The 13,673-nt window shown below is 43.8% G+C and overlaps 3 protein-coding genes across 3 annotated transcripts; 1 reads left to right on the forward strand and 2 right to left on the reverse strand.

The window, feature by feature from the left end:
- Positions 1 to 1,975: 1,975 nt before the first annotated feature.
- On the forward strand, positions 1,976 to 3,914 carry LOC124708995 (annexin D3-like). Its single transcript, XM_047240628.1, has 6 exons — positions 1,976 to 2,103; positions 2,334 to 2,479; positions 2,586 to 2,816; positions 2,906 to 3,121; positions 3,251 to 3,340; positions 3,478 to 3,914. Exons 1-6 carry the CDS (start codon positions 2,028 to 2,030, stop codon positions 3,682 to 3,684), a joined length of 966 nt encoding a protein of 321 aa, XP_047096584.1. The 5' UTR covers positions 1,976 to 2,027; the 3' UTR covers positions 3,685 to 3,914.
- Positions 3,838 to 8,038, reverse strand: LOC124646398 (mitochondrial fission 1 protein A). The gene is made up of 5 exons (XM_047186517.1): positions 7,807 to 8,038; positions 6,587 to 6,716; positions 6,351 to 6,472; positions 4,463 to 4,526; positions 3,838 to 4,121 (listed from the first exon to the last, which is right to left on the reverse strand). The coding sequence occupies exons 1-5, from the start codon at positions 7,897 to 7,899 to the stop codon at positions 4,036 to 4,038; spliced, it is 495 nt and encodes a 164-aa protein (XP_047042473.1). The 5' UTR covers positions 7,900 to 8,038; the 3' UTR covers positions 3,838 to 4,035.
- Positions 8,039 to 9,309: 1,271 nt separating this feature from the next.
- LOC124707998 (AP-3 complex subunit mu) lies at positions 9,310 to 13,407 on the reverse strand. The gene is made up of 8 exons (XM_047239685.1): positions 13,289 to 13,407; positions 13,043 to 13,148; positions 12,621 to 12,731; positions 11,715 to 11,804; positions 11,172 to 11,419; positions 10,174 to 10,383; positions 9,869 to 10,076; positions 9,310 to 9,624 (listed from the first exon to the last, which is right to left on the reverse strand). The coding sequence occupies exons 1-8, from the start codon at positions 13,321 to 13,323 to the stop codon at positions 9,379 to 9,381; spliced, it is 1,254 nt and encodes a 417-aa protein (XP_047095641.1). The 5' UTR covers positions 13,324 to 13,407; the 3' UTR covers positions 9,310 to 9,378.
- Between the last annotated feature and the right edge of the window lie 266 nt (positions 13,408 to 13,673).

Below are 13,673 nucleotides of genomic sequence, written 5' to 3' on the forward strand. Positions count from 1 at the left end.
AACCGTTGAATCTTAATTTTTAGAATCGTAAAATCTTAGATTCTATCTAGTAGAATCGTCCTACTCAATTTGGGTCTTAAAGTCGTAGAATCGCAGAATCGCATAGTAGAATCATGATTCTGACAACTATGGTTGCAGTTGATGCTGCCTTGAGTGCATCCATAAAGGCATCTCCAGCGGGGCCACCCATTTTGTCCTGAGCCGTCCGAAATGGTCCACGCGGACTAGCGGACTGGCTGCGCAAGCTCCAGCGGCGCGATCCAAACGGAGCGACTCGCGCGGCCCGACCCATCCGTTTTCCAAATTTGGGTCGCCAATGCATCAAGGCCGGACAATGCGCACGTCGGTCCGTCCCTCTAGTGGCGCACATCGGTTCTTCCCTCTTGGGAAGACCATGGTCCCTCCCTCTAGTGGCGCACATTTCCCTCCAAAAACTCTACCGCAGAAATTCGGCTGGCAGGAAAGCCAGCGGGAGCGATGGATTCCTCCGCCACGCCTGCCATACCGTCGGGAAGAAGAAGGCGAAGCCGAAGAAGCTCGCCGGATTTGATGATGGAGGAGCACCAGGCCGAGTCTCACAAGCGTGCAAGCCGGAGAGTAGCTATCAGAGCTCGTGCGGCCGCCGCCAAGCTGGAAGAAGAGCGGCTCAAGACGAATGACCGCATCATCGCCTAGCGTGCGGAGGCCAATGGCGACCTGCTAGCGAAGAAACCCGCCCAACATGTCGTCGTGATGATGAAGCAGGAGGTGCTGAATGTGGGGTTTGACCATGGCGTGGTTATCCATGTGGATCCCCACGGCCATGTTGTGGCTGGCGCTTCGTCGATGAGCTCTGTCACGTCTACGTCGAGCGGCCGACCTCCTCTTCAACCCAGGCCGCCATCCCAGGGCGGTGGCCACGGTAAGGCTGGATGCGCGCTATCCCGACTAGGTGATCTGTGTGTGACGTCGTCGGATACATTTGGGCAAGGCATCGACCTCAATCACACTTCAAGTCCACCTACGATAACAAGGGCTTCACATTGAGTCATTGTTGGATGTTGCTCAAGGACACCAAGAAGTGGGAAACAAGCTACCCCCTTTGGAGGAAAGCCGAGAACGCAAAGAAGAAGGGCAATGGCAATTCGTCAACTGACGGTACCATCGACCTCAAATACGATGGGCAAAGCCTAGGCGCCGGTACAACCGAAGAGGCGGGCGGTGCTGGCCGTTCCAAAAGGCTAGTTGGCCACACGGCAACCAAGACCGACATGCACCGTCAAGCTTCCTCATTGGTGTTCCAAGAGATCTTGATAGAGTTGATGGTGAAGAAGGAAGACGCAATCGCTGAGAGGGAAGAGAGACACGGCGCAAAGAGAAACCGTAACCGCCAAGTGCTTTGTCGATCTCCATCTAAGATATATTGAGGTAGAAGAGGCCCGTGCGTAGTCTAGTCTCGTCGAGGCCAAAGCCAAGGCAACGCTCATGGATGTCGATGCCAAGTCCAAGGTCTTGGAGGTTGAAGCCAACATCATGGCCAAGGAGAACCTCATCATGCTCACGGACTTGGCAACTATCTTTGATTGGATTGAGAAGAAGCAAAACATGATCTATGCTCGTGATGCTTGAAGTGTATTGGCATAGATGAATTCCACTTAGGTGAAAGTATCCACTTTTTGAGTGAAATTTACCACTTTTTAAATAAATTGTAAGATATTATCTGATTTTACATATTTGAGAGAAACTTGCCACTAGTTGGTGATACCTGAAGGACAATGGCATATATTTGCCATATCATTTGCTTACCAATTACTATGTTTTTGTATTGTAATTTACAATGAAGTGGTCAATTGTCCAAATCTACAAGGCCGAACAGCCACTACCAACCTGTTCCCGAACTTACTCAAACGAATAGAAACGGAGCGAAGCTGGAGATGCGCTAACATCCCTCCCATCAATCTCCTGTAATCCTCTTCCTCCATTTTGACTCCACCTCGGCACCAGGACACGAGGAGGAGGAAGAAGCATAAGCAGCACCTGTCGTCTCCATGGCTTCCATCTCGGTCCCAGATCCGGTCCCTTCCTCAACCCAAGATGCAGAGAACATAAGAAAAGCAGTACAAGGTGTTATTATTTTTCAAGTTTCTGTGCATTATAGTTGAAGATTTGTGTTTGTTTATTTGTATCCTAAGAGCCTTGATCACTAAATTGTGTAAAATGTGCGTTATCTCTTCTAGTCAGTTCTTAGTGAGAGAGAAATTAGGACAATTCTTCTACGGAGTAGTTGTTTCAAATTAAGTATAAGACGAGCTCCGATGAAGAATTTGTGCTGAACCGAAAATTCTGGGGAACAGGATGGGGAACGGACGAGAACGCGCTGATCGAAATACTAGGCCACCGGACGGCTGGGCAGCGCGGGGAGATCGCCGTGGCCTACCAGGGCCTCTACAACGAGATCCTCCTCAGCAGGATCCAAGCCCAGCTCTCCGGCGACTTCAAGGTAATTGTGAATTTGTGATGTATTATCTTGCACCCGTTGCGACCTCGTCTTCTTCTTGATCTGGTGATTCCAATGGACAAATTGGCAATCTTTGCTGGCTGGTCAGGTCGCAATGACGCTGTGGACGATGGACCCGGCGGCGCGGGACGCCAAGCTGGCCTACAAGGCCCTGAGAAGGAAGAGGGTCGACGACCGGACCACCTGGGTGCTCATCGAGGTGGCCTGCGCGTCGTCGCCGGACCACCTCGTCGCCGTCCGGAAGGCCTACTGCTCCGCCTACGACTCGTCCCTCGAGGACGACATGGCCGCCTGCGCGCTCTACGATCCCCTCAGGCAGGCAAGGCGTCGTGCAGATCTTGGCATCCATTTCTTTTTCCTTTGGTCGTCGCAGTGGATTGAATCTTGCGCGTGCGCTCATGTGCGCAGTTCTTGGTGCGGCTGGTGAGCTCGTGCCGGTACGCCGGCGAGCACGTCGACGAGGAGCTGGCTGGAGCGGAGGCGGCCGAGCTGCACGGCGCGGTGGTGATCAAGAAGGAGGCGCTGCACGGGGACGTGGTCCGCATCCTCTGCTCCAGGAGCAAGCCGCAGCTCAAGGCCACGTTCGAGCGCTACAAGCAGGACTACGGCAAGGCCATCGACGAGGTCCCATTTCTGTCGCCGTCTATCGATTTTCTGGCACAATGCACACAATCAAAATATTGAGTTTATTTTGATTTGCGGCATAAAGATTGTATGTACTGTGCGTGATTTCTGCGTGCCATTCATCCTCAGGTTCTTGAAGGGAATCGCAACGACAGACTCTCGTCAATGCTGAAAATTACGGTTTGGTGCTTGACATCGCCTGAAAAGCACTTCGCAGAGGTACGCCCCAAAATATCTCGGGATTCACCCCAAATAGTCTACGACTTCCACCAGTCCAGCTCCACTAGCCAGAAAATGAGGACAGGAATGACTTGCTTCAGTTCTCAAGTTCATCATGGCTTTACCCCTTCTCTCAGGTGATTCGGTACTCAATCATTGGGCTTGGCACCGACGAGGAGTCCCTAACAAGAGCGATCGTCTCACGCGCCGATGTTGACATGAAGAAGGTGAAGGAGGAATACAAGGTGAGGTACAAGACGACAGTTACTGTGGATGTCGTTGGCGACACTTCAGGGTACTACCAGGCCATACTGCTAGCCCTCATCGGACCCGAGCAGCCATGAACATTATTATCAACAAGCTCGAGGTAGCCATCCAGGGACGATGGCATATTGTTTGTGACTCTACTCGCTTGATTGAATAGAATGGAATCATCATGTGCTCGCAATCTAGAGAGTGAAGTGTCAGTGTTGTTAAATAAGACCTGTGACAATTCATTTGGTGTATTCAGCACCTAGTTTGAGACAGTATTTATTTCCACCTCGATTTGATTATCCAAAGATACAGAGTGCTAGATATCGTGAACTCATCTTATGCACATGATTCGACAGAAATAATACAGAACTAAGATTAGAACAACTGACAATACAGAACGAAACGCCTCCTACTTCATTCATCACTAAGCAGATGCCATCTCAATTCCTTCTTGCAAGAGCAGCTGCGATGCCGCCAACAATAAGTCCAACTGCAGTTGTGGCGATTCCTATGCCAATCACACCATCTGCATGAAACGTGGATTATCAGTCAGCATAAATTACTCGAAAGTTTACTATCGTCACTTCAACACATAAAATTGAATCACACATGCTCCCTCCATTCAATATTGTAAGAACTTTTAAATACTTCAAAGTGAACTAAATATGGATCAAAGTGAGTGAATCTACACACTAAAAGGACTAGATACGGATCGAAATGAGTGAATCTACAAAAAGCTGTAAGGTTTTACATTAGCGAATGGAAAGAGTAGCAGTTTAGTAAAGATAAAGGGTGTTCCATTTGCAAAACAATCCATCATGTAAGTCCAATAGCGAACAAATGAAGATACAGGAAAGACTATCTCACCTTTAGCAATTTTATCCTCTATTGCCTTCTTCAGAGATGAGGCCTGCCTCCAATCAGGTTGAATCTACAAGAAGCAGTCAAAATACGTCAAATTTGAAGGGGAAAAGTTACAAAGCCAACAACATCCTTACAAGATTGAGAAACATATGCACTTATATTCAGCTAGCAACCCAGCATGCAATATGAAGATGGTGGTCTTCAATATGGCCCCAGATCACCTGATAATCTTCATTTTGCATAATTTTGTTCCAGTTTAAATATCTCAAATCAACTCCAGTCTTTAGGCCACTTTGACAACAAAGGCATATTAATTCTAGGATGGCCAAACAAACATTCCAAATACCATAAGTCTGGCATACCAAGCAAAACCAACAATACCATGTTCAACTACATAGAAACCATGCCAGACGCAGAGATACTACTTTGGTATTAGGCCCAAGCATAGAAGAATCTTGAAGTAGGATAGCACACAAGGAATCAGCCACAAGCATAGCCATAATCTTCCATTGATAAACTTTGCTTAACTAGAATTACTTGACAAGGTTTGGTGTGGAACTAATAGAAGTATTAAACGCGTGAATGACAGTTGAATGAAATCAAAATCCAGGTAGATGAATTTACTGTTTACATGACAATAACAAAATACTGTTATCTGCACAGCCATATGTTGATTGCTGATTAGTCCTGCTGCAAAAACTTTCGAGTGCCACATCAGGACGGCGGCCAGATTAATTAGGGAGCTGGGGGATTTACTGGATGGTGCAAATACTCCTGCCGTCGTTTATCCATCGCCCCGCACCCAAATCCATGCCCATTCTTTTGGGCAGGGTATGGGTAGGAAAAAAATTACCCACTTTAATTTGGTCATGGGGAGGGTAATACCCTGTTACCCATCATATTATCTACCCTACCCATCCGTAATAACTTCTGCCAAGGTTCATTACTCTTCCTCTCTCCTCTATGCTGACCAAATCCAATCTGGCCATCATTCTCTACGGCCTACAACTAGAGGGAAGTAAGACACAGGTTAAGATTCTTCTATGCTACAAACCAATGGATCAAGATGCCTGATGCAGCGCGTATACTCTGCCATCGCACTGCACTTCCCGTTCTCCTACGACTTGCCGCTGTCACCACCTGTGTAGATATACTACTCATCAACGGCAGCATCTCCATGCGCCTCCCCGCGACGGTTGCTTGGCTGCTACCTACATTGCTGACCACAAGCTGGCCACAGTGACTCGATGCTGCAGATTCCGATTATTCACTCGTTCACCCATATCCACTGGGCAATATCCATTTTTTGTTGGTATGGACAATATAATTTCAAATGGGTAAGGGGAAATTTGGGTGTGGGTTTGGGTACACCCATACCCTACCCAACGGCAGATTCAGGTGCAAATCTAGGAAGATTATTTTCAAGGCAGATTAAGAAGCAAACTAAGAAAATCATAAATATCAAGAAGCTCAACAGAGTACCTAAATGTTTAAATTACCCACACAAACTTTTGTAGAAATGACTTGCAGAAACTTAAAGATATCAACTATTTGGTTTGTCACTGTGTCATCCAAGCACAGAAACAGTACTAGTTAGCACTTAGCAGTTACAGAAGCAATATGCAAATAACTTCCACAAGTGTCATGCAAATAAGTTCTACAAATGTCATCCAGCAGATCAGCACGAAATAATACTAGTTAGTAGTTACACAAGCAAATATGCAAATGAGTAAACATGGTCACAAAGCTATTAGAATCAAATAATTGGTTTGCAGTTAATCTTAAACCAGCGAAATATTCCATTCCCTTTTGCAGGCAAAAAGACTAACTAGACATCAAGAAAGTATTAATTATATAAGGCATTCAGAAGGTGGAGATATTGCAGCCATACCTCCAAACAACGGTCCGCAAGTTGGCGGCTTCTTACATAGTTACCATTTCTGAAGTGCCCAACAGCCAACAGATACAGTTTTTCCCTAGTCTGCAGTGGGCTGGTGGATTTATCGAGAGAAGCTGTGGAAAAAATAAGTCGATCAAAACATCGTTGAGAAGAATACATGGTGAATGTAAGATGATAATGTTGCAAGAAGTAGATCTTCAACCATGCAAACAGATAAGATATCTGACCTTCAATCATGCCAATTCCACGGTTCACATCATCCGTCTGCCTGGAATGGACAAGGGCCCAAGATAGCCTCATCATGCTATCATTTTTCTGTTCTTCGGTTGCAGCCTCAGCAACCTCTCTTTCACATCCCTAGGTATATATGGCCATGAATAATCATCGGAATCAGAACTATAAGCTCTAATTGCTCATTGGACATAATTAACGGAACAGAATAACAGAATTGTGAACATTGAAGAGAGTATTTAACAATGATGACAAGACAACAGCCAAAAAATAGCTGACTTGAACATTTCGCGTTTGTGAACAGTACATAAATAGATTAATGTTAACCGAATGAATTTCTGTGTTCCTAGTAGACATTTTAGAGTGAATTGACCATCTAATGATTTTAGTAAATCACATAACCTTGGGTAGTACAACTACAAGAGACCAATTGGGCATCGGATTTTCCAATTTGGTAAGTCCCAATCCTACAACCATTTAAAAATCGCATCAACTAACTGAACACACATGCTACATCGCCACCAGTTCAACAGATAGGCTCATCATGCTATCATTTTTTTTTCTGTTCTTCGGTTGCAGCCTCAGCAACCTCTCTTTCGCATCCCTAGGTATATTATATATATGACCATGAATAATCATCAGAATGAGAACTATAAGCTCTAATTGCTCATCAGATATAATTAACAGAACAGAATAACAGAATTGCGAACATTGAAGAGCGTGTTTCACAATGACAAAACAACAGCCACGAATAGCTGACTTGAGCATTTTGCGTTTGTGAACAATACATAAACAGATCATATTAGCCGAATGAATTTCTCTGTGTTCCGAGTGGACATTCCAGAGCGAGTTGACCATCTAATGATTTTAGTAAATCACATAACCCTGGGTACTACAACTACAAGAGACGAATTGGGCATCGGATATTCCAACTTGGTAAGTCCCAATCCTACAACCATTTAAAACCCGCATCAAATAACTGAACATACATGTTATCAACAGATAGGCTGGTCTCCGGGTCTCCCACCATGAGCACACCGAGGACAGCATCAAGCATTGACGAAGCTCCTAATAATTCGCTCTTTGCCTAACATGGTTTGCGAAGCGTTAACTAATCCCCATCTACAGGATACAGCGCAGGATTTCACGGGCAGGCGGCAGATTCGTTAAGCAAAGGGGCGAGGGGGTAAGGGCAAGTGGGTGGGGGGGCACATACGGCGATGATGTCGCGGTCGCACCAGGGGATGTTGTCGCCGCCGGTGAAGAAGTTGCCCACGGAGTCGAAGAACTTGCTCATCTTCGCCTCCATCGCCGATCCGCTTGGGGGTCGGGTAGGGTAGGGATTTCGATTTCCGGGGGGTGGACTGGAGGAGGGTTTCTGGTTCTGGATCGAGCAATGGACGCGGAAAGAAGCAGCGATGGATGGGCCAGATGAGGGTATGCAACTGCGATGCGACTAGGACTAGCAGCAAATGGATTCGAGGGCAAGTCAAGTAAGCCGCGTCACGTTTGCTTAGCCCACGAGGGCACGACTTTTCGGCATATCGTTGTGGGTCCAAGTTTAAGCAGATGTTCAAACCTGGATAGAAGATTCAAGATTCAGATCGTTTTTGGATAGACCCCGCAAAACAAAAAATATCGTCTTGGATAGAAGGAATTTCATATATGTACTTTAAGAGGACTATGATCCATATTTCAATGTAAGCTTTTTTTTTTATTCTAAGATCGATGTCACAAATTTTCAACATGACCTAAAACATTATTTTAGTTTTTCCATTTAGAAGTCCAATACATTTACACTCTTTTTCATTCCGAGAACCCGGACGAGATCTGTGAGTCATCATTGTATTAAGCTCCAAATACAATTACGCTATATATGTCTCTTTCCAGTCTCCCTCCTCAATCCTCCAAGATTCCCGTGTGTTTTTTCATGTGGACCATATAAAAACTTCAGCTGAAGTTCACATGTTATGAAACGCTGTCCAAGAGGAATTACACAGCCATCAACTCATCGTAGTGGTAGCAATCTGTTAAGGTTTCCCTTCTTTCTAACTTACCTTGCTATAGCTGCTGCTGTCATGGCGTCGACGTCCCCTCAACTCAATATCTTTCCGTTTTATTTGGCATCATCATTTCTCTACTCCTCCTGCTCCTGCGTCATATCTCAGATTTTTCGATCATCTGATGTCAGCTTCTCCATCATATCCACATATTGTGAATAACACCATGTATTCATTCGGTATTACTCAGTATGAATTCTGAGATAAGGGTTGAACATACAAAGTATTTCCTCACAATATCACATTCAAAGAACGAGTTGATATATCTTTAATGAGAAAACTACAGCCAACACTTATCCTATTATACAACTGTTCACAAATTACAACTGCACACAAATAGCTGTGAGCCTGAGAAAAAAACACGGCGCTTTTCTACTGTAAGTAGTTCTCAGGCATGACTGAGCATATGCAGATTAACTGAGTTCTAGCCAATGCGAATTAAACGGTGACCATGACAGTACAGCACAACTCCAAACCTTGATACATCAGCCGCTATCTACACACATCCGTCTTCGCTTTGCATGTCAGGATATTGTATTTTGACACTTCCGCAGCCAGGAAAAATGGATGCAATTACAATTCTGGCATTCAGTATTGGCAGGTCTACAGGCCAGAACATTTGCAGAGCCATGTTGACTACGGATGGACAATAGAACACCTTGATGGGTCTGGGCCACGCCATTTTGAATCAGGGTGCCAAATGTGGCGGCCAAGACTTCCATGAGCTCCTATGATCTGACCTCATACCTTCCAGCCTGAGTCTGGGCTCGAAAACCTTTGTATGGTGCGTTTGGTGTATTTTTCACATCCAGCTTGTCAATTTGAAGCCCAGACAGTGCAACCCCCATAATCCTGAACTTCACCTGAAATGTTGGAAATGCATGCAAATGAGCCAGTCCTTCCTCAAGACGTAGATTTCCAGAGAGGGATGGTGCTTTATCTTTTGGAATATGCCCAATTGTCCAAACGCAGGTCTGCGTGATCAAACAAATGCTATTAGACAGACGTTTCTAGGAATATGTGGAGCGGTACAGTGTAGAAAATATTACATCTATCCAGTATAAAATGAGTAGTGTAATATAGGATGATTGATTCACCAACACATCATTTAAATTTTCTAGTTACGAGCATCTTTGATTAGGCTGTAGCTTGATGCATGACAACGGAAAAGATAGCATCAACTGAAGTTACAGAACTGATAGCAGACAATGTACTGACCTGATCGGCAAGGATGTCAACTGTACCATGGTTTGCGGTCAAATCAGCAGAAGCAATAAGGGGAGGCAACTGAAACTGCACTATTATAGAATCAATAGCTTTACCAGGATCATTCCGAATCCCCACCATTACATTAACACGGCAATTCCCAGAATCAGAAGATAATTGTGGTTTCACATAAATTGGTGTGGTCTTCAGTTTCTTAACCCTGTTTTTTTGTGATCAAATCAGGATATATAACAGACAGCCCAATATAGCTTAAGCATAGAAGAAATCGTAATAATTAGAAGTAAATAATTATGCACCTATAACTCATAAGCTTGAATTGTCCATCAGGAGGAACAAAAGATAAGATCTGATTGGACTCCCAAGGTCTGAATCGGACACAGGGGTGGAACCTCACATCATTGATAAGTGTGGGATTAGCAAATGACAAGGTCAATTCTGGTAATCCAGGAAGGCTGGAATTCACTTCAATTTCACCGCATGCCTCACATTTCACTAGAACCCCTTCTCTGCAAATACAATCAACCAATAAATATGCCAACATCAGAAATATTATTCCACAAACACAGATGCCGAAAGACAGGTAGTTGGATCTTCTCATCAGTTATCACAAAAAGAAGAAAAGGAATAAGATCTTCTACAATGCTAACAACCACTTCTCATGCTGTATTAATATTGGCTTTTTGTGTAATATTTAGTACTCCCAGTCTCACACTGTATCATGAATATTTGACGTTTTAGTCAAGAAATCGGATATCAAGGTGGTGTCAATGGCAGTGCTTGTTTACCGTCTTGCCCCTACTTAAGTACTTAACATAGACGCAGTTTCACATGTTAACCAATACAACTGTCTAGTCCAGCTGGTGGCAGCACTTCATGGTGACATACAGGTACACGCATATAATCCTGGTGCTTGCATCTTTTTTAGGGCATTAACAACACAAGAGCAAATGTGACCAGTAAAGTCCTTAAATCCTCCAACGTTATCTTTTCGTGTGCTTTTGAAAAACCTCCAGCTTCATGTTTTCATAATATGGAAGGGGTAGAGCTTATTATAGCTGATTGTGATTTGGTACACAATACTGAATATTTAGTAGTTGGTACTTTGGATATAGCAAAGTCCAGTAATAGTTTCCTGCAGATAATTCAACCTAATGTCCTAGCAGTCACAGTCGCAGATTTGATGAATTTTCTATTGCCTCAAAAACAAAAATGTGTGAACTGAGAATATATTTACAGATCTGATGAAATAAATTTATTATAGCCAGAGTATAAGAAAGGTGAAATGAAAACATACCTGTTCACACATGCATCTAGTTCCTCAACTATGTTAACATAGACTTCATTGCTTGCATCCTTGACAAGTGTTGTTCTCCAAGGTACAAAAGAAGCAGTTGCATCTGGAAGTTTGTTACCAATAGTAGAACTCTTACCAGTCATAATATTCAACATTTTGCTGACCATATTTGGTTGCGCAACCAACTCTTTCAAGATGTTTGGCTCAGTAGTGAGCGGAAAGCCATTGTCCATCATTTCATCTAGAATCTGGATATAAGAATTATAATGTTTAAAGAAGTTGCTGATCATTATTAAATGCTCAAATGCAACAGACATCCTGGATTAATGTTGATTTGACAGACTGAACTTAACAGATGTAGCGCCTAATTTTCAACAAATATATAGTTGTACGTATTGAAATACTTGAGCTTTGTAGCTCTCCATATACAATTCAAAATTTCCATAGTAGAACTTCAATAAACTATCAAAGAAAATCACCCTACGATGAATTATAGTGACACTGTTTGCATAGCTATAATTCGAAAGGGGTAAGGAAATATACCTGATAAACAATTACGAAGTTGTCCTTGATTGTGTCTTCATTTATATCTCCAAGGTAATCTGTCAAGACATCAGCCACACGAGAGAGAAACTGGATGCCAAAAATCATATGAGCACACCCATATAAGTTGGTGAACGTTAAAACATGTAGTAAATCGGGCTATCTGCTATTTCAGGGATAGATAACTTTCTGAAGTTACTTCAATATTACTACTTCAAGAAAGGACAGACCAATGAATAACAAAACATTTTTAGCTCCAATTTGCAAATCCTCACTGGAAGTGCGTCTGATGTCCCAGAGTCTTGTTGTTTAACTTAAAATTATGCATCTTCAAAAAGTTTTTAGACATGGGATCCATGTTATTGCTTGTATAAGTAGACTACAAACAATTTAAAAAAGAAAGCCGGACTTAAGACATATCTTAAACATAACAACTGCTGAGAATGGAGCACCTAATTCAAGCTGGAAAATTCATATCATTAATAAATTACAACTCTTAGATAAGAATGAGCAGGTTTAACACATTTTCACTAACATTTTTCAGCACGAGAACTAGAAAATGTTGATGTAGAGATTCTATATATTTTCTTTGCAAAAAAATACTCCGTACCATAAATGAGTATAATCTATCAAGCTTTTTATTCAATGTGTTAGTATTTTTTTAGCTATCGGGATTTTGATACACCAAATGTCAATAGAAAATTCTATTAGTTATTTTATGCTCCCTCCGATCCATAATAAGTGTTGTGGTTTTAGTTCAACACTTATTATGGATCGGAGGGGGTAATTTATATACATATCAAGTATTGATAAATCAGCAAGCCTAATTTACATTGTGTCTTGTCAGCAAGAAAATGGCACTGAATTAAAGACACAAAAGAGTGTAAGGCTATGAAGCACACATACCTCGATAGCCATCAATGGGGGCATCTCCACTTGGGTGCATGCCAAGAACGTCACGCCGTTGCGATATACTTGGAACAAGTAGTGTGTTGGGGACACCACAACCTGCAAGACCTTCCAAAGTCGAAGAAACCTAATAAGCAGTGATCCAGTTATATCAATGCACGAACACCAAACATCGTGAACTCGTCACTACAACAGCCCGAAATTCACTAGTTTATTTAAACTGAATTTATGTACAATAGCAACATCTATGACCTACGATACTGAAACCTGGGACAGCCCGAGATCCTGCAATGCAAATTAATCCAGCACTACACAATGAGGCATCGGGGATCAAGAGCAAGGAGCTCCCCTGGAAGTACTAAGCAAAAGTGGGGCGGGCGAAAAAAAAAATTGGCAGGAGCAGAGGCTGGTTCTACTACCTTGGACGGGTCCCCGGCGGCGTGGGCAAGAACGTACTCCCAGAACCAGCCGCAGATGGCGCGGTCCACCCGGTGCGCCGTCATCTGCTTCTCCACCAACACCTCCCTAGAAGCACGCACCGATCCCATAACACATCAAAATTCGTACGAATCCGGCGGAAAGGGGCGGACGGATCCGACCAGTAGAGACAGGACGATGGTACTGGGGAGAGGAAATCAAGACTTGCGGCGCGGGGAGGGGATTACCCGCAGTCGGAGAGGAGGAAGACGCACTGCAGCATTCTGCTCCCTTCCGCGGCGGGCTGGTGTGAGGATCTCAGGACTAGGAGCGACTCGCGGAAGATTCCGCCGCACTGCAGCAGTAGAAGGAAACGGGAGTCGTTTGACCTGTGACGAGATGTTTGGGGATAGAGGTACTTCATACTTGAATTTACAGATTTGGAAGGGCGTTTTTGCAAATATAGCATTGAATCTGGACCAAGGGCCATCATGTCCCTTGCTTATCCATCCTGCGGCCAGAACAACTCCGGTGCAGCAGGAGTACTCGATGGCTCAGAGTACAATAGGTTCTCGGATGAAGATGACAAATGCTTCTCCACAGCCTGCAAAAATTGTACTAGTACTGTACAAC

Source organism: Lolium rigidum, chromosome 4 (assembly GCF_022539505.1).
Source record: "Lolium rigidum isolate FL_2022 chromosome 4, APGP_CSIRO_Lrig_0.1, whole genome shotgun sequence".
Taxonomy (NCBI): Eukaryota; Viridiplantae; Streptophyta; class Magnoliopsida; order Poales; family Poaceae; genus Lolium; species Lolium rigidum.

What these genes read in the sequence shown, in the direction of transcription:
- LOC124646398 (XM_047186517.1), bottom strand. Translation starts at nt 7,899, where the DNA reads ATGGAGGCGAAGATGAGCAAGTTCTTCGACTCCGTGGGCAACTTCTTC. An exon ending in TGGAATTGGCATGATTGAAG is followed by an intron (nt 6,473 to 6,586) that starts GTCAGATATCTT and finishes TTTTTTCCACAG; the next exon opens with CTTCTCTCGATAAATCCACC. An exon ending in TTGCGGACCGTTGTTTGGAG is followed by an intron (nt 4,527 to 6,350) that starts GTATGGCTGCAA and finishes TGCTTCTTGTAG; the next exon opens with ATTCAACCTGATTGGAGGCA.
- LOC124708995 (XM_047240628.1), top strand. Translation starts at nt 2,028, where the DNA reads ATGGCTTCCATCTCGGTCCCAGATCCGGTCCCTTCCTCAACCCAAGAT. An exon ending in ACGGCAAGGCCATCGACGAG is followed by an intron (nt 3,122 to 3,250) that starts GTCCCATTTCTG and finishes ATTCATCCTCAG; the next exon opens with GTTCTTGAAGGGAATCGCAA. An exon ending in CTGAAAAGCACTTCGCAGAG is followed by an intron (nt 3,341 to 3,477) that starts GTACGCCCCAAA and finishes CCCTTCTCTCAG; the next exon opens with GTGATTCGGTACTCAATCAT.
- LOC124707998 (XM_047239685.1), bottom strand. Translation starts at nt 13,323, where the DNA reads ATGCTGCAGTGCGTCTTCCTCCTCTCCGACTGCGG. An exon ending in CCGCCGGGGACCCGTCCAAG is followed by an intron (nt 12,732 to 13,042) that starts GTAGTAGAACCA and finishes CGACTTTGGAAG; the next exon opens with GTCTTGCAGGTTGTGGTGTC. An exon ending in CCCCATTGATGGCTATCGAG is followed by an intron (nt 11,805 to 12,620) that starts GTATGTGTGCTT and finishes TTTGGCATCCAG; the next exon opens with TTTCTCTCTCGTGTGGCTGA.